Source organism: Zalophus californianus, chromosome 7 (assembly GCF_009762305.2).
Source record: "Zalophus californianus isolate mZalCal1 chromosome 7, mZalCal1.pri.v2, whole genome shotgun sequence".
NCBI classification, from domain to species: Eukaryota; Metazoa; Chordata; class Mammalia; order Carnivora; family Otariidae; genus Zalophus; species Zalophus californianus.
Genome location: NC_045601.1, coordinates 70,184,598 through 70,212,508, shown reverse-complemented (window position 1 = coordinate 70,212,508; position 27,911 = coordinate 70,184,598). Strand labels below are relative to the sequence as shown.

The 27,911-nt window shown below is 39.1% G+C and overlaps 2 protein-coding genes and 1 non-coding gene across 9 annotated transcripts; 1 reads left to right on the top strand and 2 right to left on the bottom strand.

Annotated features, from left to right (window-relative positions):
• Window positions 1-280: 280 nt before the first annotated feature.
• On the bottom strand, window positions 281-22,809 carry SRSF12 (serine and arginine rich splicing factor 12). 7 transcript variants are annotated; one of them, XM_027600932.2, is made up of 5 exons: window positions 22,604-22,809; window positions 11,460-11,564; window positions 10,049-10,152; window positions 9,757-9,898; window positions 281-4,355 (listed from the first exon to the last, which is right to left on the bottom strand). In XM_027600932.2, exons 1-5 carry the CDS (start codon window positions 22,666-22,668, stop codon window positions 4,013-4,015), a joined length of 759 nt encoding a protein of 252 aa, XP_027456733.1. In that variant the 5' UTR covers window positions 22,669-22,809; the 3' UTR covers window positions 281-4,012. The 7 variants fall into 7 exon arrangements, with proteins under 7 accessions (XP_027456733.1, XP_035584543.1, XP_035584541.1 ...); XM_035728650.1 differs by lacking the exon at window positions 11,460-11,564 and adding an exon at window positions 10,989-11,335 and having other exon boundaries at window positions 283-4,382; window positions 9,757-9,962; window positions 10,049-10,172; window positions 22,604-22,767; XM_035728648.1 differs by lacking the exon at window positions 11,460-11,564 and adding an exon at window positions 10,989-11,335 and having other exon boundaries at window positions 283-4,382; window positions 9,757-9,962; window positions 10,049-10,160; window positions 22,604-22,767.
• Window positions 6,166-6,282, bottom strand: LOC113928090. Its single transcript, XR_003521775.1, has one exon. It is a non-coding gene; the product is annotated as a U5 spliceosomal RNA (small nuclear RNA).
• On the top strand, window positions 15,657-17,932 carry LOC113926271 (magnesium transporter NIPA2-like). Its single transcript, XM_035728647.1, is given in 2 exon segments — window positions 15,657-17,734; window positions 17,737-17,932. Coding segments are annotated over 2 exon segments (969 nt in total). The 5' UTR covers window positions 15,657-16,936; the 3' UTR covers window positions 17,908-17,932.
• Window positions 22,810-27,911: the final 5,102 nt, after the last annotated feature.

Sequence of the window (27,911 nt, the reverse complement as noted above, 5' to 3'; positions counted from 1 at the left end):
TACATTAGTTTTTGATGTAGTGTTCCATGATTCACTGTCTGCATATAACACCCAGTGCTCCATGCAGTGTGTGCCCTCTTTAATACCCATCACCAGGCTAACCCATCCCCCCACCCCCTCCCCTCTAGAACCCTCAGTTTGTTTCTCAGAGTCCATAGTCTCTCATAGTTCATCTCCCCCTCCGATTTACCCCCTTCATTTTAACCTTCCTATCTTTTTTTTTTTTTTAACATATAATGTATTATTTGTTTCAGAGGTACAGGTCTGTGATTCAACAGTCTTACACAATTCACAGCACTCACCATAGCACATACCCTCCCCAATGTCTATCACCTGGGTGATATAAACATCTTTTTAAAGGCATACAAGACATAAATTTTCCAGAAGGCCTAAATTGACCCTTATAAACCAATGCCAGAGTTCATGATACGATCCTAAATACCCTATTCATCAAGGGAGGGATTTAGATGCTAAGGTGCATAATCATCATTTAATACTTGAGAATGTTTCTAGTCAAAGAGAGGTTAAGTTCTGACTCCAAAACCCAGGTCTCACTGAACCACTGGTCCTTAAACTCTTGCAAGTCATGAACTTATCTGAAAATCTACCGGGTCTAGACCTAAAGTTTTGGTTCCATGATGCCAAGTTAACATTTCTGCACCAGACCATACTAAGTACCGTGTATTTTTTTTTCTAAGTAAACTCTACCCTCTACCCTCAATGTGGGACTCAAACTCACCATCCCAAGACCAAGAGTCATTCTCTACCAACTGAGCCACTCAAGTGCCCCTAAGTAGCATATATTTATCTACATACAAATACTCCAGATATTCTACCACCTGTCTGGAAAACAAATTTTAATGTTTAATTCTAATAAATTACAATTTCAATATAGTTTAGAGGAATTGTAGAAGTATTCTAAATACTTCTTCAGATTTTTACTAATTTTGCCTCTTGCAGTGGGATGAGAATAAAGGTAGACATTCTTATTTGTAATGTAACAGCTGTATCTCAAGTAAACACTACAAATAATATATAAAGTCCTGAAATTAGTTTTTTTTTTTTTTTTTTTTAAGATTTACTTATTTGAGACAGAGAGAGTGTGAGCACAAGTGGGGAGGAGGATCAGAGGGAGAGGGAGAAACAGACTCCCTACTGAGCACAGAGCCTGACTCAGGACTCGATCCCAGAACCCTGAGATCCTGCCTTGAGCCGTAATCAGACACATAACTGAACCACCAGGTGCCCTGAAATTAGTTTTCATTTAAAAATTAGTTTTAGCCCAGTGCAAGATGAAATCCTAGGCTTCAAATAAAAAATTTGGTATATTCCACTGTTTACAACTCCCAAGTATCAGCTGCTATACAGAAATTACTTTTTTTAAGATATTTGAGAGCAAGAAGAGAACACAAGCGAGGGGATGGGGTGGTAGGGGGAGAGGCAGAGGGAGAAAAGGACTCCTCCCTGAGCAGGGAGCCCGACGTGGGGCTCGATCCCAGGACCCTGGGATCATGACCTGAGCTGAAGGCAGAGGCTTAACTGACTGAGCCACCCAGGCACCCCCAGAAATTGTGTATTATTCATGGGGAGAAAGAAAACAAATAGTTGTACTGGCCATTTTTATTTTCTTTGACATTAACTTATCCTCTGATCCTGAACAAATGTGGACAGGTAGTTCTCCTACACTAAACTTGAGAAGCACCTGAGTAAATATATTGTCTTTAAAGGAAATGATCACAGATGTGTAAAACATTTGCTTTATTTATTAACAATCTTATCCTAAGTATCCTCTCCTAAATGGTCCAAGAAACAATTCTATAACAAAAGTGAATCCTAGAAGAGATATACCCAGAAGACAATTTCTCAAGGAACCAGCACAATTGTCAGTTTCCACTTAGTCACAGAACCCATTTACAGTGAAAGCTTATAATCATTTATTTTCCTAATTCTATTTTCTCCTTTCCCTCTAAACATTATCTTAGTTTAGCATATATCTGTCAAAGATTTCTCTTCCAAAAAGCGTTAACAGTCAGGGAGGGGCAGTCTGGAGCCCAGCCACTGTCCACTCCGAAGTCTAATAGTGTGTGACCTAGTGGTTATCACTGAACCTCTCTGCATCTCACTTTCCTTATCTGCAGTGGTGTTTATCTCACACAGCTTTTGTGATGATGAGTGAATAATGTAAATCTTATAGAGCAGTGCCAAGTAAATGCTCACAAAAGTCTGAACTATTATTATTCCAGTTTTTCCATCAAATCAAATAGTATCCTCCTAAGCAGCCTAAAGATTACAATGGAAAACCAAATCAGAGGTAAATCAAAGGATAAGCATCTTCAGAAATACCACTGTATTGACTTTTTACTAAGATATAATCAAATGCAAAGTATAGACACAATAATCAATTCCTACTTAGTATTTCAAATTACTGCATGTATGTGTGGATAAACCCAAACATTTAGAAAATATGAAACATCACTATTAATATTTGTTCTTTCTTTGGACTATCTTTTAGATTTTCAACAGTGCCACATAATTTTATGACTAAATTTTATTACAGCTGAACACTTCAAAGATTTTGCTATTATGATTAAAGAAAGAAAATGTATTCAGAAAGTACTATACAGTTTATGTGAATTTATGGTACTTGTCCAAATATTACCAGCATATAAATTATTTTGTAAAGTTATTTCTTACATAGGGTCGAAAATGCAAAGTGGAATTTGTATTAAAAGAAAAAATAGAAGCAACACTGGCTCCTATATGCCAAAAATATAAGACAGATTTTTTTTCTTAAGCACTCTAGTTACAAATATTAACTATATGGGCTGAGAACTTTTAATTTTCAATATACGTCAACAAAGTACACAAGTAGAACTCTATAAATATATCCCCTATAATAATCATATGCAAAACCATTTTATCACAAATACTACCAAAACCCTCTGAAAAACGTAAACTACAAACACATTTTTAAAGAAATTGTTTTAACTACTACAAAAGCAATATCAATAAAGTTATTTGGTTTATAAAAATGAAGGGCAGTGTAAAGTAAATCTGAATACCACAAAGCTTATTGAGGATGCAGTCTTGAATTCCTTAATACAAGATACTAAACACCTTAAAAAATAATAGGACTTATTCTGTACAATTTAAAGTCTTGAGCTGAACTCCAAAAAGAAAAAATTAAGTAGTAGATGAAAAGTAGGTATGTAGAAATAATGTTATAAAATATGGTTTTTATACAAAATGTACCACTCTTCAAATGTATAAGGCTTAATATGAGTATTTTTGGATTATGAGTGTGCACATGATTTTTAGAGTAGTCTCCATTCAAAACTCAGTATTTTTAAAACGTTTTGATACTTCTGAAGTAAATGAACATGGTACAGGATGCAACTTAATGTCAACTTATTTATACTGTTCTACACAGTAAAAAAACAAGCTTTTTGAGCTCAGGAGAGAATGTATCTTTTGAATGCTTGATCTCTATATAAATCCTACTTTTAGGAATGTCAGAATTTTGTAATATGAACTAATATCCACTAGGAACTGGCCCAAGTTTAAACAGAAGATACAAGAGAGACATATGTCGTCAAGCAGTTTAAGTCTGCCCTATGTAATTATACAGTCATACTTTTTACATGAAAGTAAAAGTGCTTTAAAGTAAAAAATATTTTTGTAAAAGGTATCATTAATATTACTAATACTTCATATCCAAGTAGAATTTTCTACATTAGTTCCATTTTACCCATTTCCTTTGAGAAGTATCCTTCTGCCACAATGTAAACAAAAAACGGTCCATAAAATGGTGACAGATCAGACACATCATAATTTGTGGTATGGGCCCTTTAAATTGAAACTAAGTCTTATTTAACCCAGAACTAGAGAGATTTTATTTGTTGCACATGCCCAAAGTAACTCACATTTTCTATAAGCCTTGAAGAATTTTTATTTAACATAATGAGAGGTTTAATAACACATTCAAGACTATGTAGCGCTCTTCTGTGGCTGTTCACCAGCTGTTTTTATGACGGTAACTCCGAGATCTGGAATGTGATCGAAAATGAGTGTGTTTTGCTGTTTGTGCTTTAGCTTCAGAATTGGTATACCCCTTGGGAGATTTACAAGGGGATCTTGCTATGGAGTCAGAATGTCTTCCATGTGATCTTGATTTTGTTCCTGAGCTAGTCTGCTTTTGAGGTGAACTTGATTGTGATTTTCCTATTGACTTGGACCTTTTTGGTAAGGACTTGGACCTTGACCGTCCTCTAGAACCAGAATTCCTTCTTGGAGTTCTTGACTGCCTTGCTGAGGTAGACCGCCGTGGTAGTGATTTGGAGCGAGATTTAGATTGGCTGTAAGAAAATCGCCTGTGTCGAGACCTGCAAACATTCCTTATGTTAAGAGTATATATTTTACACAAAAACATTTAATGAAAGGTTAGGAAACAGCAATTTCAGGAATTTATACACTATATATTATGTTTTTCCTGGATAAACCAAAAGAAACAATTTTAATTTTATTTTGCATACTTTTAGTTCAAACATAAGTAACAAGTTTGTAATATTTGTTATACTAGAATCTATGACCAAAAGATTTCTGCTTTGCTAGATTTATCTTATGATATGGGTCAGTTCTGAAAAATGCCCTGCATGTTTAATCTGGGTTATACAACTCCCAAGAGGTATGAAAATTTGAAGGAAAAAAAAGATAAAAAAGAGAAAGTAATTATTTAAAGTTTGTCAAATAATGCTTATAAAAACAAACACAAAACCTAGATGCAGGACTTTTGAATCTTGCCATGATAGAACAATGTGTATTAGACTAATCTTCCCATAGAAAACATACACACACACACACACACACACACACACACACACACACACACACACGAGCTAAATAACATTATAAAACAACTATTTAAAGGCACTGGAGAATAACCAACCCTAGTAGAACTTGAGGGGTTACAAGCCATGGCTCTTTTCACTAAGACCATTTTCCAAATGCTGGCAGGGGGAAACTGAACCCAACCAGAAAATGGCCACTTGATTAAGCTGAAGAGGCAAGTTAGGATTCAGATTTACCAAAATGGTTGGGACTAAAGAGGCAAAATCTCAGGAGAGAATGGCAGACAAAAAAAAAAAAAAACTCCTAAAATTTGCCTATAAATTCTCTTCAAGTCATTGGCCATCTTTTAAGCTGTGCACGTACAGGATGAGACTCCAAGAAGTCAGCAAATACAGCAGTTGGAGTATTCAAGAATTAAGCTGAAATTCTATCAGACACACAGTGCTGGGGAGAGAGGCTGGAGTTCAAGCCCCTAAAAGGTCAAGGAACCTTGAGTAACAACCCATGCTTTCAATTAAGAACCCATAAGGGCCATATCCTACAGGTAAGGACCACCCCCTAAGAGTAAATGTAAAGCTAAAATAAATCAACCTTAACAATGCCTCAAACCAAGCCTTGACAAATCAAGGTGATTTGCCAATACTCCACCTGCTAGAAGAAAACAATTTTCTTTGGAGGTTATCATCCAAAGTGTTGTAAGTTTTCATCAACAATGTCCAACATTCAATAAAGAAATTATGAGGTATGTGAAAAATAGATAAAAATTACTAAAAGCTAAGGAAATAAAAGAAAAAAAAATCGACCCAAAGTAATATGGGTATTGGCATTATTCAGACAGGAATTTTAAAAAATTACTATGACTTGTATGTTCAAGTAGGAAGAAAAGACAGGCAAAACAGATTTAAAGATAGAAAAGTTCAAGAGAATATTGCAATCTATAGGCAGAAGCAAATGGACATTTTACAACTGAAAATATATTTCTGAAATTTAGGTCATTAGATCAATTTAACAGCAGTCTAGATACAGCAGAAGAAAAAGTGAACTGAACTGTAAAACAGATTATTAGAAAAACATCTCTACTGAAACACAAGGAAAGAAAAGGAATTTTAAGAAATCCATAACAGAGCATAAGAGATATGCAGTACACAGTCACACAGTCAGAAAGAAAAACTGAATGAGGCAGAAGCAATATTTAAAGAGATAATGACCTAGAATTTCCCCAAATTAATGAAAGGTATCAACTTGCAATTTCAAGCAGTTCAGTAAACCCTGGAGAATAAGACACGTTACCTTTATTTATCTATTTATTTATTTTACAGCTGTGTTAAAACAAGGCCTCGAAAAATTGGTTTAAGACCCAGAGTTGTTCGTCTCCATGGAAATCTTTCAGTAAAAGGTGAAAGATTTATATGATTTGAAGAGAAACCAGAGTATAAGACACATACCTTCAAAGAAGCAACATTAAGACTGACAGCTGACTATAATTCTCAATAAATAGAATAATATTATTTTTAAAAGTGGGGAAAAAGTGGTGCCTGGCTGGCTCAGTCAGTAGAGCATACAACTCTTGATCTCAGCGTCATGAGTTCAAGCCCCATATTGGGTGTAGAGATTGTTTACATACATACCTACGTAAATACAAGAAAAGTCCCTGCCAACACAGAATTCTATCCCCAGCAAAAAAATCCTTCAGAAGTGAATATAAAATGAAGATTTTTCAGATAAACAAAAGCTGAAAGAATTCATTGCCAGCAGACCTGTACTGTAAGAAATACTAAAAATTTTTTAGGCTAAAAGAATCTCAGAAGTGTGGAATTATAGGAAGGAATAAAGAACACTGGACAGTATAAATATATTCTGGAATAAGAGCACAGGCTTTTAGAAATTATTAAATTTCAGGGCACCTGGGTGGCTCAGTCGTTTAAGCGTCTGACTCTTGATTTCAGCTCAGGTCAGGATCTCAGGGTGGTAAGACTGAGCCCCACATCGGGCTCCATAATGAATGTGGAGCCCGCTTAAGATTCTCTCCCTCTGCTCCTCCCCACCTTCTCTCTCCTTCTCTTAAAGAAAAAAAGAAAGAAATTATTAAATTTCATTCCTGTTGTAGAAGGCCAAATGGGAAAATTATCCTTCAGAAAAAAATCTAACATAGAAAAAGAAAAGAGGGCGGAGATGCTGTATTTGGGCTAAAGGCAGCTGAGGAGCAATTTTTCAGGAATATATATATACATTCATTGAAGTATGAATTCAACAAAAATTTATGGAATAACTAACATAAGCTAGGACTATTGCTAAGTGCTGGGGATATAAGCATGAATAAGACAAAAGTCCTTGCTCCTCAAAGAGCTCATCATAATCCAGTGGATAGCAACACTAGTTTGTTTTTTAATCCATATCCACTAAAAACAAAATAAGAGACCTCTTTTTAGTCTAAGGTAATACCGCATATACTGTATTTACTTATCGTTTTGTTAGGCTTATACAAATTCTGCTTCATTTACATATATACACATACACATATGCAGACACAAAATCTGATCCTTATGAATATAACGAGAGCTAGGTAAGATCTGTATTTTTTTTTTTTTTGAAGATTTATTTATTTATTTATTTTAAAGATTTTATTTATTTGAGAGAATGAGATATATATAGAGAGAGAGCATGAGGGTCAGAGGGAGAAGCAGACTCCCTGCTGAGCAGGGAGCCCGATGCAGGACTTGATCCCAGGACTCCAGGATCATGACCTGAGCCGAAGGCAGTCGCTTAACCAACTGAGCCACCCAGGCGCCCCAAGATCTGTATTCTTTATAATACAATTTTACAAATGAAAAAACTGAGGTCAGGGAGGTTAAGCAATGATCTTATAATGAGCAGAAAGCAAAACAGTATTACTGTCTTACAAGATGTGGTTCATTATATTCCTGATACTCCAATGGTTATGTGGGACAATTGACAGACATTTTTTGTTTTTCCCCAGCTAAGTGTATTTTTAAGATTTTATTTATTTATTTGACAGAGAGAGACACAGCGAGAGAGAGAACACAAGCAGGGGGAGTGGGAGAGGGAGAAGCAGGCTTCCCAATGTGCAGGGAGCCCGATGCAGGGCTCGACCCTGGGACCATGACCCGAGCCGAAGGCAGATGCTTAACCATCCAGGCGCCCCTCCCCAGCTAAGCATATACTCACAGAAAGAGAATATTAGTGTGAATGCTGTTTTTTTTTTTTTTTTTTTTAAGTAAACTCTACACCTAACATGGGGCTCGAATTCATGACCCCAAGATCAAGAATGGCATGTTCCACCAACTGAGCCAGCCAGGAGCCCCAGTGCTGATCTTTAAGAACATAATTTACTTTTTTTCTTTTTTTAAAAAAGATTTTACTTACTAGAGAGAGAGTGAAAGAGAGAGAGCAGGAGGAGGAGGAGAAGGAGAAGCAGCAGCAGGCTTCCTGCAGAGCAGGGAGCCCAATGTGGGGCTCAATCCCAGGACCCTGGGACCATGAAGTGAGCTCAAGGCAGAGATACTTAACCGACTGAGCCACCCAGGCGCTGCAAGGACAGAATTTACCTTTAAATTCTACATGTCTATGAAAAAATTATAGCATTAAAACTCAAGATAAATACAATTACTTAAGAATTTAGGTATGCTAATACAATTTCAGTTATTATTTAAATAGCTTCACCAAGTAATTCCCATTGTGATTTACTATTATTGTAACAGAAACTCCTGGCTAACAAAATAGATAAACTGCAAATATCTTTTTCCGAAAAACTTTTTATTTTCATGTCTTCTTATAATACCATACTTAGAATTTATCTTTGAAAATAACTTACCTTTTATAAATATATTGATTTACATTAATTTTAGGTTCAACCTCCTTTCACAAGTGATTCTATTTCTTATGAGTTTTTAATCATCAGAACTTAAGATTCTTTTTTTTTTTAAAGATTTTATTTATTTATTTATTTATTTATTGACAGAGAGAGACACAGTGAGAGAGGGAACACAAGCAAGGGGAGTGGGAGAGGGAGAAGCAGGCTCCCCGCGGAGCAGGGAGCCCGATGTGGAGCTCGATCCCAGGACCCTGAGATCATGACCTGAGCCGAAGGCAGACGCTTAATGACTGAGCCACCCAGGTGCCCCAGAACTTAAGATTCTTAATTACTGAGTTCAGTTAGGAAAATTTTATTTATTTAAAATTCCTTGGGGTGCCTGGGTGGCTTAGTCCGTTAAACGTCTGCCTTCGGCTCAGGTCGTGATCCCAGGGTCCTGGGATCCAGCCCCGCATCGGGCTCCCTGCTAAGTGGGGAGTCTGCTTCTCCCTCTCTCTGCCGCTCTACCTGCTTGTGCGCTTGCTCTCTCTCTGTCAAATAAATACGTAAAATCTTTAAAAATAAAATAAAACTCCTCATTTTATTTGTCAAGTACACATTTTAAAATTTTTTTCTTCAGCCCATATTATTTTTCTATTAAAAAGGTTTAAAGTTAAAATCTGCCATGAAATAAAAATACTGGAAGGTATCCAATAAACCCAAGTTAAGTAACAATACATTTCAAATAAAGAAGAGCATATCTTTTTTTTTTTTTAAGGGGGGGGCAGGGAAGAAGGGGAAGTGGGAGAGAGAGAATCTTAAGCACACTCCACACTCAGCATGGAGCTGGATGCATGGAGGCGGATGCAGGGCTCGATCTCACAAACCTGAGATCATGACCTGAGCCAAAATCAAGAGTCAGATACTTAACTGACTGAGCCACCCAGGCACCCTAAGAGCATACTTTTCTAACAAAAGTTGATCTTTATGTATATTGAATTAGATTATTCTTGTGGCCTGTTTCTGAACACTCTTTAAAATGTCTTCCAGAAAAAGTAGAAAATTAAGTTTTCAATCCTCTTGTATTTTGTACTTACTCTTTAAGGCTATCAGACCGTCTCCTATTTCTTCCCCATGAAGAACTTCTACTTCGAGTTCTCCTTTGGCTGGGGCTTCTTGATCTCCTATGATCACTTGGAGAACAAGGGTGACGTTCTTTTGATTTCATTTGGCCTGGTGCTAGAATATGAAATAATTTATTACCTGAAAACCTCAGTAACAGGTACTTTAGTAGTAGTATTTTCTGAAAGAATTTGAAATAAGAAAAATCTGTCATAGCTAAAACTCATTCTGCTGAATAAATAAGATCTAATGTTTAGTCGCACTTACTTTTTCGGTCACCTTGTGCAAACTGTATTTCAATTTGACGGCCACATACCCATTTTCTATTGAGGTTATAAAGAGCATCTTCAGCATCACGAACATCTTCAAATATGACTAGCTGTTAAGGATACTTTGAACGTCAGATATCAAGTAAAAATGTTATTTTTAAAGAATTATTTACACGTGACATGAAATTAATAGGAAAAACAACTCCAAGTATTAAACTTACATCTCCTATATACATATATATATAATCAGAAAGAATTTCACTTTTATTATGACAACAAATGCCCCCTTATGATTGAGAAGAATCTATCTAAAAGTAAGAACAGAAACAAACGTGTAACTATACTTTTAATATACACATTAGAGTAGCTGCAGTATGCATATATAATGTGAAACAGGTTATGAGGAAAAAGTAAGTCCAACCCTGGCTAGTATTAATAATTAAACTGTACAGGACTCACTCCCTTCTTTCAGGTTTTTCATGGAAAAAAATCAGCATGCAAAAGCCTTTATTCTGAAATTACAATTACTCTTTCACTAAAAAGTGTTTTAATTATGACATTTAGGAGAAATTACTTATTACAAACAAAACTGCACAAACACATGTCACCTAAAACATTATACCTTTAAAAATGATCATATTTACTTCTGAACCTACTACTTTAAAATACTTTTATGTTCTTACTGCTTGGGATATAATTATAAAAAAAACACAAAAGCAATTTGTGAACATCTGGAATTACATATACTGGTTTGTAATATCCCACTAAACTTCCTTATCTACATAAATTATATACTAAACCTAACTAAAATGGAAATAAACTATATAAAATGACTAAATAGCTATCTTTCAGGAGGTTGTTCACTGGTTAAATTTTTTTTAAATAGAAAACAGAAAAAGCTCAAGAAATGCAATACAAAATGAGACTTTGGCAATTACCTCAATGTCACTTGATCTTGAACCTTGACCTTTACTCTTTAAGGCTTGCAAGATGGACTTTATAAGAGACGAAGAACCAACAAAATCAGACTTGGCTTTGACTCTGGAACTCTGAATAAATGTAGGAAAGCCGAAGTCTCAACCTGGTGTTGGCTTTGTCTTTTGCTTGATAAAGACTTCCCCTCTTCCAGGTCTTTATATCTGTGTCCACCCTCCCTCTTTACTCCTTGATGCTTGAACTTTAGGTGCCTTTTTTCTCGCCTGCTCGGTTTATGCTTGGATTCTAGCTAACAGGTTGGTTCAAACTGGGGGGCGCTTGCCAGCTACTGTGGACTGCTTTAGATTTTCTGAGATAAAGAAATAAACACAATTAGGCAATATTAATCTCATATAACATATGCTCCTAAATACACATGAGTATCTGCACACGTATACAGTACATTCACATGCACACAGTAAAACAAAGGATATTGAACATAAGCAAATCCTCTTGGGCGGCGGGTGTAGAAGTCAAGTGGAATGTAAACGTCTACTATAGGGCCATATCGACCAAACTCACGGCGCAAGTCCTCAGGCCTGAAGTGTTTTAGAAATAAGGCAAAGAAATATGAATATCTGGATTAAAATATTTTGCCTATGGAAATCCAGTTGAAACCTTCAAAAGAAAGTATATTATCTAGACTAGTATTATCTAAAATTGTCGTAAGAATCACCCAGGGATTAGAAAGGAAGAAAAAAGAAAAATCCTCAGGCCTCACTTTTGGCGGTTCTGACTCAAAAGATCTGGATTAGGGGCTGGAAATCTCTATTTTTATAAGCACTCCAGGTGGCTGTTATGCTTAATCAGATTGGGGAAACAATGACCCAGGAAAGTTATTATCCATCTTTGGAAGTTATTTCTATTACACCATATTTCAATTGTCAATAATAAAGAGTTCTATTAACCCTATTTCATTAAGAACACATTCATTTACCTCACTGTAATTTCATGTTTATGTTCATTTTGTTTTCAGATCGCAAGAATTAGATTCTAAAGAAGTCCTAAAATTATTTCTCAGGCTTTAAAGAAAAATGGATGTTTTACTTTTAAACATAAAGCAAAATAACTACTGTATTCTTAAATTTGACAAATATTTTTAAACCTCCTATATATCATAGGTAGTAAAGAGGGGGTACGAAAGGAATATTTAGCATATTTGTCTTCATGGAGCAACAATCTAACTCAAGAGACAAAATACTTAGCTTTTATAGCTGACAATTATAGTGCATTTATAATCGAGCCACTGCTCACCTTAAGACCGCTTAATTCTCACTACAACCCTATGGTTGTTTACAGATGAGGGCACAGACAGATGAATTCACCTAAGGTCACCAAACCAGCAAATGACAGAACTAGAATCAAACTCCCACAACCTGACACTAGTCTATGTTGTTTTTTTTTTTAAGATTTTATTTATTTATTTGACAGAGAGAGAGATAGCGAGAGCAGGAACACAAGCAGGGGGAGTGGGAGAGGGAGAAGCAGGCTTCCCACCGAGCAGGGAGCCCGATGCGGGGCTTGATCCCAGGACCCTGGGATCATGACCCGAGCCGAAGGTCGGGTCTATGTTCTTAACCACTATGCCCTACTGCCTCATGGAGATCTTAGAGGTTCAACACCAAGTTATGAGCACAAAACATGGCTCAGAAGAAGTAAGAGTACTTCAAAACATATTGTGCAGAAAGAAGACTCAAAGATGACTGCAAAGCTGCTAGCTTGGGCAAATGGAAGAAACATGGTATCAGTGACAAAAATTAGACAGCTGGAAAAGAAAAGTTGAAGAGGGAGGCGAGAGAAAAGCCGCATTTGAGGTGATGGTAGAACATCCATAAGAGTTCTATAGACAGGGGCACCTGGCTGGCTCAGCAGGCAGAGCATATGACTCTTGATCTCTAGGTTCCAAGTTCAAACCCTACGTTGGGTACAGAGATTACTTAAAAAATAAAATCTTAAAAAAAAAAAAAGAGTCCTGTAAACAACTAAAACTTATGATTATACAAATTAATTTTATTTTCTTCTCCAGACTAGAAGTCAGTGATTAAAGCTAGAGATGTGAGGGACACCTGGGTGGCTCAGTCGGTTAAGCGTCTGCCTTCGGGTCAGGTCATGATCCCAGGGTCCTGGGATTGAGTCCTGCATCGGGCTCCTTGCTCAGCTGGGAGCCTGCTTCTCCCTCTGCCTGCCACTCCCCCTGCTTGTGCTCTCTCTGAAAATAATCTTAAAAAAAAATTAAGCTACAGATATGAATTCAACTATGATTAAATGTCCACTATATACAAGGCAGTGCAATTGACATAACAATTTATATTTTTATTATTTTTATTTCTTACTATAAAATATTTAATTGTCCGCATTCCCTGAAACTATTATCTTTAGAGGGTAGTGACAATGTCTTTTTCTTTCATTTATTCATTCAACAAATACTTACTGAGCACCTACTATGGGCAAACTCTAGGGATGTGATGGAGAACAAGGAAAACAATTCCTGCTACCACGGAACATGGACAAGAGAGTAATGATTCTCAACCATTCCTGAATACTGGAATCATTTGTGAAGGAAATGTTATAGAAAAGGTATTCCAGCCTGATGCATTAACCCTGGACCCAATTAGTGCCTCCCATGGTGGGCCCCCGTTAGGTTTAATTTTTTTAAGGGTTTCACAGGCAATTCTGAGAATCAGTGTTGAGGATCACTTTTAAAATGGCTGTCTTCACCAGTGTACCTAGCGTAGTTGTTTGGCACAAAGTAGGCACTCAAAATAGAGTACCATTTGATATTACTGTTACCCATTTAATAGTCAAGGAGACTGAGAATAAGAGAAATTACCTTGCCCAGAGGTACACAGAGCCAGCAGCAAAGCTAGAATTTAAGTGAATATTTTCTGAGACAATCCCATCAACAAATATGAGTGGCTGATAAGGAAAGGATCCTAGATAGTACAAAAGGAGGCTGGAGCAATGTGTGTCATGGAGGACTGGAATCCCAGAAGCCAAGGATGACAGTAGTCTGAAGGAACCAAACTTCTCAAAAGAGCTGGTTCCCTTTCACTGTCACCACTCCTACACCTGTTAGCTATTGTTTTGTTCTCATTTTTGTATTTTTGGTGTCATCCATTTTGACATTCAGAAAATAGAGCATAAAACAAACACCTATGTACCCACCAACGGCATTTATTGTATCTCAACACTTGTCATCATTTTCAGTAATTGTTTTTTTAAAAATGAGATGTTTACATTTATATTCTTCTACCTTAGAAACAATCATCGGTGTTCATCATTCCTCTGCGTAACTTTGTATTTTTGTTTAACATTTTATTTTTTAAGTAATCTCTATACACAACATGGAGCTTGAACTCACAACCCTAAGATCAAGAGTCACAGGCTCTACTGACCTAGCCAGGCATCCCTCCATAATTCTACTTTTATGCAAATGACTATATCCATACTTAAATGTTTATATATCAAATTTCATATAAATAGTATCAGACAATTTGTATAATTTTGCTCCTTGCCTTCTCCTCCCTTGTGATTTCTCTATGTAGTTCTAGTTCACTCAGTTTAACTGTATTGGTATTATTATTTTTTTTTTTAAAGATTTTATTTATTCATCTGAGAGAGAGAGAGAATGAGAGAGAGCACGAGAGGGAAGAAGGTCAGAGGGAGAAGCAGACTCCCTGCTGAGCAGGGAGCCCGATGCGGGACTCGATCCCGGGACTCTAGGATCATGACCTGAGCCGAAGGCAGTCGCTTAACCAACTGAGCCACCCAGGCACCCCTGTATTGGTATTATTAATAAACCACAATTTACTCATCCATCTTTCTGTGGATAAACATTTAAGATGCTGCCTTTTTTTTTTTAACTGCAAATTGTGCTGCAGCATACATTATAATACATGTGCTTTGGGGAGCTCTGTGAGATGCCTGGCATGTATCACAATGCAATTGGTGAATTGGAGAGTATGCTTATCTTCAGCTTCACTACACATTCTCCAAAGTGACCAAATCAACTTATACTCAACACTTGCATAAGAATTCCTACCGCTCCACTTCATTAACATTTTTAATTCTTATCCTGATGGATGAAAAGTGAATGGGTATCTTATTGTTGTTTAATTTTAATTTACCTAACAACCAATTAGATACAACATCTTTTCATGTGTATGGGCCAATACTTTCCTGTTAATACCTACCAGCAGTTATTTCTGAGTTAAATAGGATGTGTATATATGTAATTTTTATGAAACTGCCAAACAGTTCTGAAAAGTGGTTGTACCATTTTATACTCCCACCAACAATGTATGAGTTTCAGTTGTGCCAATCTTTGTAAGCACTTGGTGCTTATCAAAAAACTTGTCATTTTTTTAATTTTAGCCATTCAAGCGGGTATTAAGTAGAATCTCACGATGGTTTTAGTTTGCACTTCCCAAATGACAAATGATGTTGAACACTTTTTCATGTGCTACTTTTCCTTGTGAAGTGTCTGCTGGAGGTTTTTGCCCATTTTTTTCAAAGATTTTATTTATTTCAGAGAGAGAGGGAGAGCACAAGCAGGGGGGAGCAGCAGAGAGAGAGGGAGAAGCAAGCAGTCTCCCCACCGAGCAGGGAGCCCGATGCGGGGCTCAATCCCAGGACCCTGGGATCGGGACCCGAACCGAAGGCAGATGCTTAACCAACTGAGCCCCCCAGGCGCCCCAATGTATATGTTTTGTAAATATCTTCTCTCATCTGTAGCTTGCCTATTGTACTTTCTTAATGGTATTTTTTTAGTGAACAGAAATTTTAATTTTAGAGAAATCTAATTTATCCGTATTCTTTTTTCTTTTATGGTCATTGCTTTCTTTGTCCATAAGAAATCTTTGCCTATCCCCAGGTCATGAAGATATACTATGTTTTCTTCTAAAAGCTTAATATTGTTATCTTTTCCATTTCAAATGATGATCCAGCTCAAATTATCATGTGAGGTGGAGGCCGTGGTTCATTTTTTCCCCAGTATGAATAATCCAGTTGTTGCAGCACCATTTGTTGAAAAGATTTTTCCTTCCTCCCCTGGACTGCTTTGGTACCTTTGTCAAAAATCATTTGACTCTGTAAGTGTGGATTATTTATGGATTCTATTCTGTTTTATTGATTTGTCTATACTTAGGCCAATATCACACTGTCTTCATTACTATATATTTTTAGTAAGTCTTATGTCAGGTAGTGTAAGTCTTCCACCTTCAGTGATCTTTTTCTAGATCATTTTGAGTATTCTAGATCCTTTGTATATCAATATATTTTAGAATTAACTTGTCCTTTTCGGCGATGGCCCTTGGTCCCGGCTGCGGCAGGGGTCGCAGGTTGTCTGGGGCAGGTTCTCTTTGGTGCACCCCCGTGGAGGAGGCGGCGCTCACGGCTGCAGCCCTGGGTGCTCTCACCTCCTTCTGTACGGCGACGAAGGCGCTGGCCGTGCGAGCTCAAGAGGCGGCGGCCCGTGCAGCCTGTGTGGGCGTGTAAGCAGAGGTGACCAGCGCCAGATAGCGGAGGGGAAGCCGCATGGCCGGCCTCCAACTGGGGCCGGAGCTACTCTGCCAGGGTTTAAAACTTTAAATGAGAATAAAGAGTATTTACAAGGAAATGAAAGTGAATAAGTCATCTCTAACTGCTTCCAGACTTTTTTCATAAGAGAGACCATATTAAACTTACATATTTGAAGAATGCATAATCCTGCCTCCAGCACCAGTGGTTTCTCTGTTTTGTGATCAATGTGACTCACAAGAACTTCTTTAGTAATAAATGAAATGATCCAGGGGCATGGAAAATATGACTTTTACATTGGTCTGGGATTGGCTATGAGCTCCAGCATTTTCATTGGCGGGAGTTTCATTCTGAAAAAAAAAAAGGTCTTCTGCGACTTGCCAGGAAAGGCTCCATGAGAGCAGGTCAAGGTGGCCATGCACATCTTAAAGAATGGTTGTGGTGGGCTGGATTGCTATCAATGGGAGCAGGTGAGGTAGCCAATTTTGCTGCATATGCCTTTGCACCAGCCACCCTAGTGACTCCGTTAGGAGCTCTCAGCGTACTAGTAAGTGCCATTCTTTCTTCATACTTCCTAAATGAAAGACTTAATCTTCATGGGAAAATTGGATGTTTGCTAAGTATTCTAGGATCTACAGTTATGGTCATTCATGCTCCCAAAGAAGAGGAAATTGAGACTTTAAATGAAATGTCCCACAAGCTGGGAGATCCAGGTTTTGTGGTCTTTGCAACACTTGTGGTCACTGTGTCATTGATACTAATCTTCGTGGTGGGACCTCACCACGGACAGACAAACATTCTTGTGTACATAACAATCTGCTCTGTAATTGGAGCATTTTCCGTCTCCTGTGTTAAGGGCCTGGGCATTGCTATCAAAAAGCTGTTTGCTGGAAAGCCTGTGCTGCGACATCCCCTGGCCTGGATTCTGCCGCTGAGCCTTATAGTCTGTGTGAGCACACAGATTAATTACCTGAACAGGGCCCTGGATATATTCAATACTTCCATTGTGACTCCAATATATTATGTATTCTTTACAACATCAGTTTTAACTTGTTCAGCTATTCTTTTTAAGGAGTGGCAAGATATGCCTGTTGATGATGTCATTGGTACTTTGAGTGGCTTCTTTACAATCATTGTGGCAATATTCTTGTTGCACGCCTTTAAAGACGTCAGCTTTAGTCTAGCAAGTCTCCTCCTGTGTCTTTTCGAAAAGATGAAAAAGCAATGAACGGCAATCTCTCTAACATGTATGAAGTTCTTAATAATAATGAAGAAAACTTAACCTGTGGAATTGAACAACACAGTGGTGAAAATATCTCCCGAAGAAATGGAAATCTCACAGCTTTTTCAGAAAAATGTAATTAAAAGGTTAATCTATAAAAAAAAAAAAGAATTAACTTGTCAATTTGTTTTTTGTTTTTCAAAAGTTTTTTTTTTACTAATCTCTATACCCAGTGTGGGGCTCGAACTCAGCACCCCAAGATCAAGAGTCGCACACTCTTTTGAGCCAGGCAGTTTCTATTTTTTAAACAGCCTTTGATCAGGGATGCCTTGAATCTATAACATAATCAATTTGGGAGAAAACTGATAAGTTAATATTTTGTCTTCCAATCCAAGAACATGGTATGTCTATCAATTTATGTTGTCTTAATTTCTCTTGGCACTGTATTGTAGTTTTATGTAGTCTTCTTTATTTCTCTTGGGGCACTATATTGTAGATTTTTATTACTTTTTTTGTTGTTGTTCTTAAACTTATTCCTAAGTCTGTTTTTTGATACTAAGGCAATAATTGTTTTAAAATTTCATTATTTTCAACTGTTTGCTGTTAATATATAGATTTTTCATAAGTTCATCTTGTATCTTAATAACTTACTAAAACTCATTAGTTACTGTACTTTTATGTACACAAGTCACCTAAGAATAGGGGCAAGTTTTGCTTTATCTTTACAGTTTTTATATCTTTTATTTATTTTTCTTGCCTTGTTACACTGGTTAGGACCTGCAACAAAATGATAAATTGAGGTTGTGTGAGTGGGCATCATTGGCTTATTTTTTTTTTAAGATTTATTTAGTTATTTTATTTTTTTTAAAGATTTTATTTATTTGACAGAGAGAGACACAGTGAGAGAGGGAACACAAGCAGGGGAGCAGAGAGAGAGAAGCAGGCTTCCCGCGGAGCAGGGAGCCCACATGGGGGCTCAATCCCAGGACCTAGGATCACGACCTAGCCGAAGGCAGACGCTTAACGACTAAGCCACCCAGGCGCCTCTAGATTTATTTAGTTTTTAGAGAAAGAGAAAAAGAGAGCAAGCGGGGGAAGTGTGCAGAGGGAGAAAATCTCAAGGCAATGCCACACGAGTTCAGAGCCCAACACGGGGACCTCAGGACCCTGAGATCATGACCTGAGCTGAAATCAAGTGTTGGACGCTTAACCCAATTAAGCACCAGATGCCCCTGGCTTGTTCTGATCTTAGGGGAAAGCATTCAGTTTTTACTATTAAAGTATCTTGTCAGCTATAGGCTTTTCATACATGCCATTTATTGGACTAGGGAAGTTCCCTTCTATTTGTAATTTGCTGACACTTTTTCTCATGATCTTGCTGAATTCTGTTTAATGCTTTTTCTATACATCAATATCAATATCCTTACATACACTATACAACCAAAAAATGCTATGTCCAAAAGAAGGTATCTGATGGCTGTTCCCCAACCCGACATGATATTATGCATCAAAATGGAAATGTTATATTTGGGATTTGGACATTACTTTGTTCCATTAGAAAACTGTATCTGACATTTAAAAAAATTACTCTTCTACATGGTAAAAAAGCAAAGATATTAAAGTATTCTTCCTGATCCAGATTTTGCTTCACCAGTGAAAAGAAAAAAAAAAAGAAAAACATATTATATCATGTTTTTTTTTTTAAAGATTGTATTTATTTTTTAAGTAATCTCTATAACCAACGTGGGGCTCAGGCCTACAACCCCGTGATCAAGAGTTGCACGTTCCACCCACTGAACCAGCTAGGCGTCCTTTTAAAAATTTTTAAATCTTTCTTTGGTTCTTGTACTCAGTTTCATTCCTAACAAATTTTATGCTAAGCCATAATATCTTTTAATGTCTTGTGCTTTATGGCATATATTAAAATGGCAACTGCAAAGAAACATTTTAAATGAAGTTTGGCTTTTTATAAAATAACATTTTTAATAAAATTTGAAAACAGGAAAACAGGAAAAAGAAAACCACTCAAATGGATTTCTTTCCAGGCTCATTTTCTATAGTTTTTCCTTTCTTCATATATTAATATAATTGAAATCACACCATATAGATAATTTTATGCCGTTTGTTTTAACATTTATCCCAGTGATTTTCTTTATAAGCATACTAAATGTTAAAGCTAATTTAAATTGTGTCTAGTTGCGGGGCACCTGGGTGGCTCAGTCGTTAAGCCTGCTTCTCCCTCTCCCACTCCCCCTGCTTGTGTTCCCTCTCTTGCTGTCTCTCTCTGTCAAATAAATAAATAAAATAAAAATTAAAAATAATTTAAAAAATGTGTCTAGTTGCTCATATTGCTAGTTAACTTATACTGCATGCCATCTCATACAAAAAAAGCTTTTATTTTTTAAAGATTTTATTTATTTATTTGACAGAGAGCGTGCACACAGGAAAGAGCACAAGCAGGGAGAGCTGAAGGCAGAGGGAGAAGCAGGCTCCCACTGAGCAGGGAGCCCGATGGGGGACTTGATCCCAGGACCCCAGGATCATGACCTGAGCCGAAGGCTGACACTTAACTAAATGAGCCCCCCAGGAGCCCCCCAAAAAATTTTAATATAGGTTACATGTAATGATTCTACATTCACAAAACTACTCAGTAGCTGTGTAATTTTAGCTAAGATACTTAATTTCTAGGGGCACCTGGGTGGCTCAAGTCGGTTAAGCATCTGCCTTCAGTTCAGGTCATGATCCCAGGTCGTGGGATCAAGTCCCGAGTTGGGCTTCCTACTCAGTGCTCCCTGCTTCTCCCTCTCCTCCCAGCTCATGCTCTCTCTCTGTCTCTCTCAAATAAATAAATTCTTAAAAAAAAAAAATTCTCTAAGCCTCAGTTTCTAATCTGTAAAATGAGGATTAATGAAGAATATACATTATAGGGTTATTGTCAAAATTTAATAAGACAATATACACAAAGTATTTAGTACAGTGAACAGCACACAGTGAATACTCAACAAATGTTAGTGGTTACTATTCCATTAACACAAACCTAGGTGATTGCCCCCAGGGGCACTGCTAAAAAGTGGTGAAAAATTAAAAGAAAATCAACAAATCTCAGTGTTCAGTCTTCATTACTCATGGTGGATTATCTAGATCAGAGATCATGTGTCACCTGCTGATGTGTTTTATTTGGCCAGCACAATGTTTAAAAAATTTTTAAGGTGTGCTGGAAATACAAAACTGCCAATATTTTATAGCTTTTAAATCAACAAACATGGGAATCTCGTATGATTCAACTTAATAAACGCCAACATTTTGAAACAGAGTTTACACACACACAGTTTTCTGACTTCTTTAGAAAATTAGGATGATGTGGCAACAAGTCCAAATGTCTACATAGTAGTTATTAGCTGGAGCTAGTAGTACCAGCTGCTGTCCCCTTTAGATGGCACCTATTCCTTTCTGTTTGCTACAGCCCACACCATCCTATTGTGCCTTATGACCCGACAAGTCCACACCATCCTATTTTGCCTTAAAACCTGACAACTTCACGCATTCATATTACCCCGCTGGTGGCCATCAGAATTGGAAACCTCTTTTTTTTTTTCACGACACACTGGGGAGGCTTGATGCTTATTTAGCATTCAAGTGGTCTGTTTAATTGTGGGAATTTTTTTTTACCCTGTCCAAATTATAAATTTTGCTTGTTTTCTATGTAATGTATCGATAAACAGGTTGAGAGGAGAAATATAAACACAGGCATCTTTTAGATGTTAATTAAGGTATAATAACTCACAGTCTATAGCTGTGACATACATAATAGTAGGGATCAAATTAAAAAATATTTAAAATTCACTCCTCTAAGGTAAATTATGACTACTCCATATGGCTCTGGAGTCAAGGGCTCCAATATATTTGTAGCCATGAAGCCCCAGGTAAATCATTAAAACTCTGAGCTTCAGCTTTTCCCTATGTACAATAAAGATTAATACTGCATACCTAAGAAGGCTGAGCGGGGAGTAAATTAAGGAAACCCAGTGAAATGGAAACGTCTCTTAATGTCCCTGTCCCACTCAGTCATTCCCTCTGGTGTCTATTAGGGGAGAAAAGTGCTTTATGAAGTAGTCATTTCTTAATAGTTATGTTTAAGCACTATGTAGACAAAAAATTCTCAAGGCGGGGAGGAGACTGTGTAGACTAGAGCATCACACTTGGACCAGGGAAGTCTATCCAAACCGTTATCATGGGTGTTTATACGGAATTCCGAACTTTATAGAGAAACACTGAAATCTCATTCACTGAAGCCATCCTTTGCATTGTGTAACAAATAAAATGTCACCGGCATCCCCTGTAAGTAGACCAGACTGAGGGAACCGAAATTATAAGGCCCAAGGTACGCATTATTTTATACCTTCTCACCATCCCCAATTCTTCATCTAGGACGGAGGACGCGCAGCTTTATCGGGGCCCGGCGACAAAGGGGCCAAGCGAAAACACTCTCGGCCAGGGGCAGGGAGGGCCCTTGGCTACCGGGGAAAGCGGCAGCCTGCGCGCCGCCGGTGCTCGAGCAGGGGATGGGTGACCGATCCCCTGGGCGCCGGGCCCTGCCGCGGGTGTGCGCTGCGCCCGGACGGAACGCGGGCCGGGAGGGCGGAGGAGCCAGTCCCGTCCCTGCCCCAAGTAGCCCAAGTGCTCGCACCGCCCCCGCGGAAGGGCGCCTCCGCTGAAGGCCCGGGCCGGGCCGGCGGGGAGGCGCCGGGCACAGCCGCCGGGCCGCAACCGGGCTCTGCGATGCTGCCGTTACCCCGCCCCTCCCCCGCGCGCCAACCTGCGGCGGCCGCCGCCGCTCACCTGGTGGCGTCCGCGACGTTCCGGACGAACAGGGAGGTGTTGGGGGGCCTCGTGTAGCGCGACATGACCGCTTCCTCAGTTGCCTCCGGGCCTGCCCGCGGCGTCGGGCTCGCTCCGTTTCTCGCTGCCGCCACACCAGCTCAGCCAGCCCCTGGCGCGACCCCCCTCCCCTCGGCCTCGGCCCCGCGTGCGCGCAGCCGCAGAGGCGGGCGCGGGGGCGGGGGGGGGGGGGGGGGGGGGGGCGCTGCGCGGCGCGAGCCTGTCCGTGCGGACCGTGTGGGGGCGGGGCCCTAGCCGAGGGGGATACAGGGAGAGGGCGGCGCGGGGTCCGGAAGATGCAGGGGATCCGAGGAGGGGGCGGTGCCGGGTCCGCGGGGATCCGGGAAGGGGGTTGTGCGGGAGTCCCAGGGGGTCCGAAGAGATCCAGCGAGAGGACCGAGCTGCGTCTCGCAGATCGAGGGCATCTGAGAAGAAGGGGGCGGCGCAAGAGAGGATCCGGGACGGGGCGGTGCGAGGGTCCCCGGGTTCCGAGGAGATCTGGGGACGGGGCGGTGCCGGGGTCCTCGGGGATCCGGGGAAGGGGCGGGCCTGGAGGCTGGAGTCCGAGGGATCGAGGGACGGGGCGGCTGGGGTCCGAGTGTGTCTGGACGGTGGAGGCCTGACGGGTCCTAGAGCTGAAAGCTGAGCTGGGGGTTAAAGGATCCGGAGGGAGGATGACGGGCGGTCGTCGGAGTGAGTGGGGATGAAGACTGAGTTTAACTGCCTGAACAGCTGGATGGCCACCGGGCCTTCGTCCTGCATCCTCAGTCCAAGTCCTTAGCAATTGTTCCCACTCCTGTCCCTTTAGGCCTGATCCTAATAAGATTTCAACTGTGAGGATTCGGGTTTTGTTTGTCTGTGTTTTGATACTTCATTATTCCCTTAGGGCATACTATTCAAAAGCTTGGGTACATTCATTTAGATGTTTATTGAGTGTCTACTATGCACCAGGAAACTGTGCTAGGTGTGGGATATGGCAGTGAACGCTACAGGCCAAGTCCCAACTCTCAGAGCTTACACTGTAGAGAGAGGGTCCAACAATAAACGAATGAACAAATAAATACATGATATAGAAGAAAGCACTGAAAATGCAGTGGCAAGTAAGCAAATTTAAAGTATCCTCTTTTCCTTGCTCCAAAATGTAACCCAGCCCTTTCTAGTTATCCTCCTCCTTCAGGTTGCTCTTGTGGTTGGCACAGCCTATTACCCAGAACCGTAACCAGGTGACTTGTAATTTTTAATAGGACCCCTTTTTATTCCCAGAAGTGGTCGATTTTGGTCGATAAATAATAGGGTCATCCTACACAGCTCACAGCTTCCCAAGGTCTAGAAACACTTCTGGAACAGTGGCCATTCGTTCAAAAGGGAATTGCTTTGGCACAGCAGTCACAGGGCTAGACAGGGAATATAAAGGTAGGGAGTGAGCAGGGTTCCTAGTCTCATGGAGCTTACAGTTTGGCAGGGGAGGCAGAATCTAATAACACTAATAAACACATAAACTATGGTAAGAGCTGTATGCTGCTGAAGGGGACCTTATAGTGGTTGGCAAACAGGGCTAGAGGGTCACTGAACTTTTCCCTGAAGTCTTGGGGAGGTATTTGAGAATGAAAAAGAGCAATCCATGTACTGGAATAGCATGTGCAAAGACTTTGAGGCAATATAGGACTGAAAGGAGGCAATCAGGAGTAAAAAGCTAAAGAACAGGAAAGTGAGGCTGGAGAGCAGGCTGGGTTTATAGTAGGGAAATTTGGAATGCTGAGCGTACTGGTTTGCTAGGGCTGTCATAACAAATTACTTCTAATTCAGTGATTTAAAACAAGAAAAATTATGGGGTGCCTGGCTGGCTGGGTCAGTGGAGCATGAGACTCTTGATCTCAGGGTTGTCAGTTCGAGCCCCATGTTGGGTGTAGAGATTACTTAAAAATAAAATCTTTTTTTAAAAAGAGAGAAATTTATTCTCTCACAGTTCTGGAGGTCAGAAGTCTGAAATCATGGTGTTGGTAGGACCATACTTTCTCTGAAGGTTCTAGGGGAGAATCCTTCCTTGCTTCTTTCAGTCCCTGCTGCCTCTAGACATTCCTTGGCTTGAGGCTACATATCTCTAGTCTCTGCCTCCATTTTCACGGGACCTTCTCTTCTGTCTCATAGAATACTTGTCATTGGATTTAGAGCCCACCCAGATAATCCAGGCTGGATCTCATATCAAGATCCTTAATTGTAGCTGCAAAGACCTTTTTTTCCAAATAAGGTCATATTTAGGGGTTAGGGCTTAGACGTACCTTTTTTGGGGCCACCATTCAACCCACTATACTGATCTTGTGGAGAAAAGAGAGTTGACTTGGTGGAAATGAGTTATTAATAAACCTATTCCCTGAATATTAAGTAGGGTAAAAACTTCATGTAAACTATGAACTTGGGGCACCTGGGTGGCTCATTTGGTTAAGTGTCTGCCTTTGGCTCAGATCATGATACCAGTCCTGGGATGGCATCTGGCTCCCTGCTGAGTGGGGAGCCTGCTTCTCCCTCTCCCTCTGCCTGCCACTCCCCTGCCTCCCTTGTGCATTCTCTCTCTCTCTCTCTGTCAAATAAATAAATTTTTTTTAAAGATTTTATTTATTTATTCATGAGAGATAGGAGAGAGGAGAGAGAGAAGCAGAGGGAGAAGCAGGCTTCCAAGGAGCAGGGAGCCCGATGCGGGACTCGATCCCAGGACCCCGGATCATGACCTGAGCCGAAGGCAGACGCTCAACCATCTGAGCCACCCAGTGCCCCAAATAAATAAATTAAAAAAAAATCTTTAAAACTGTGACCTTATGTAGTTAAAAATATATGTATTTGTAAAAATATGTATTATGTATGTAAAATGTGTTATGTATCTAAAATATGTATTATGTATGTAAAATATGTATTTTGTAAAATAATATATATGTCCATATATAAATGGGATTCTTTTCTAGGTGGAGCATTACACTCTGATTTTTACTTTCTTCTTCTATCTTTGGTACTGTCAGATTATTTTTGAAATCCATTTTATAATTGGAAAAATCCTACAAAGTTCCTTTATAGTTTGAAGAAAAGCTTTTGTAGGAGTATGTGAAAAGATTTACAGTGCATGAGGAGTGGGGTTTTTTTCCTGTTCCTATTGATGGAAGTATCTGAGGAAAGGGCTTTAAACTGTGAAAGAAGCTTCATTTAGAATCTTGAACTTTAAAAGTAGCTGGAATTGGGGGCACCTGGGTGCCTCAGTTGGTTACGTGTCTGATTCTTGATTTCAGCTCAGGTTTATGATCTCAGGGTGGTGGGGTTGAGAGTCTGCTTGAGATTCTCTGCCTCTCCCTCTGTGCCGCCCCCCCCCACTTGCACATGCTCTCTCTCTCTCTCTCAAATAAATAAATACCTTTTAAAAAGTTGGAATTGATTTAAAGATTTTATTTATTTATTTGAGAGAGAGAATGAGAGGGAGAGAGCACGAGAGGGGGGAGGGTCAGAGGGAGAAGCAGACTCCCTGCTCAGCAGGGAGCCTGACATGCGACTAGATCCCGGACTCCAGCATCATGACCTGAGCCGAAGGCGGTTGCTTAACCAACTGAGTCACCCAGGTGCCCCTGGAATTGATTTAAAGTAAGTTGTGGAAATGGTAACTGTGAGGAAATGGACATGTTAATTATCTTGACTGTAGTGATCGTTTCACTGCATATATATATCAAATCATCATACACCTTAAATATACACCTTAAATGTGTACATTTTTTATTTACTAATTTAGTTGTGGAGCCATATTATTTATATTACATAAAAATGTATGCTTTTCTTGTTTCCGAATATGAAGTATAAAGAAGTGTAAGTAATCTGCTTTCTAGTTGGAAGACCTGAGGAGGGACATGGTCAGGCATGGACAATGGAAGAAGGTTATACAATGCTAGGCTTGGCCAGTGTCTTGACCAGGTCATCAAACCAGTTGAGATGAGTAACCGATGAAACTATACTTTGTCTTTTCCTTGGCATTTTGAAGTACTCTTAAAGAAGTAGGGAAAAGGCTTAGGTCAAGACTAAATACCCTGCCTGTCACCAGACTCACAGATCTATACATATTTACCGTAAGTCCTAGAATTTAGCTAAGTGCCATTTAGTAAATTAATCATTGCTTTGAGGCACCAAATTGTATCCTACAGGCATGGGAGAGTTAATGTTCTTTCTAAATCTCCAGGAAATTCCCAAGGAGTTATACCACTGGCAAAATCTGACAATTGTTGAATAACTATAGCCCCTCTTCTACAGCAGAGTTTAATATATTGTTCTTGGCAGCAACTGCTTCCTTTCCATTTAATCCATTTTTAAAATTACAGTCCTATCCTCACCACAAAAGAGAAATAATGTGATTGAAAATTAAATTGTACTTGGGTACGTGTGTCTTAAAATCTGTGCTATGAAAAGCACTTTGAAAAAACAAATTCAGAATTAATGAAGTCACCTGATTGTGACTCCCTCTTATGCTGGGAACTCACTCCCCAACAGATGGTGCTAGCTCTCCTCTAGTTAGAGCTGCTCTGGTCTACCTTTTCTTAAATGTACCATGGATAACCTTGAAGGTGAAGAGTGATGTGATGATTGGCGTAGAATGTATTGTAAACTTTCTTCTATTGCCCCAAACTTTGGCTTACAAAACATTATTCCACACAATCCAGTTGAAAAATCTATGATTGTATCCTCTTATGAAGTTGATTTCTTCCACGCAGCTATAGGAAATAATTTAAAAGGTCATTTATTTGATAACAATGGATAGTATTTAACTTTTTCAGAAACATTGGCTTACAGAAGGGCCCATCACTTTAGCTGCATATTCCCCAAAATGACACTTGGTCTTGAAAATGTTAGAGGTGTGTGCTTCTTCCTAATTAATTTGGCAAATGTTTAGTGATGATCTATTGTACGTTAACCATAGTACTAGGAACTGGGGATGAAAAAAGAGTTACGCTTCATAATTCTGAAAGACTCAGCCCAGTGTTTCCCAGACTTAAGTCATTTTCATATATCCTACGAGATTTTTGCCATGATGTACTGTTTTACTGTAATAGGCTTATTATTTTTCTTTAAATTAGTTTACTTTTATTTTAAAAGAACATTCTATCACCAATATTATTTTAGAAGTTTCACAGAGGGTAATCACTACAAAATATCATTTTAGAAAAAAAACATGTAAATTCTAGCCTATTACTTTTATCTACAAAGTTTCCAAGACTGAGGTCTGCTATCTCTTAAAAAGGGAAAT

Coding starts and splice junctions, on each gene's coding strand:
- SRSF12 (XM_027600930.2), bottom strand. CDS start 22,668: ATGTCGCGCTACACGAGGCCCCCCAACACCTCCCTGTTCGTCCGGAAC. Junction 10,153..11,459: donor AGAGGATTTGCTTATGTTCA/ATATCCTTTGTT, acceptor ACAGCTAGTCAT/ATTTGAAGATGTTCGTGATG. Junction 4,383..9,756: donor CGGTCTGATAGCCTTAAAGA/GTAAGTACAAAA, acceptor GAATGTTTGCAG/GTCTCGACACAGGCGATTTT.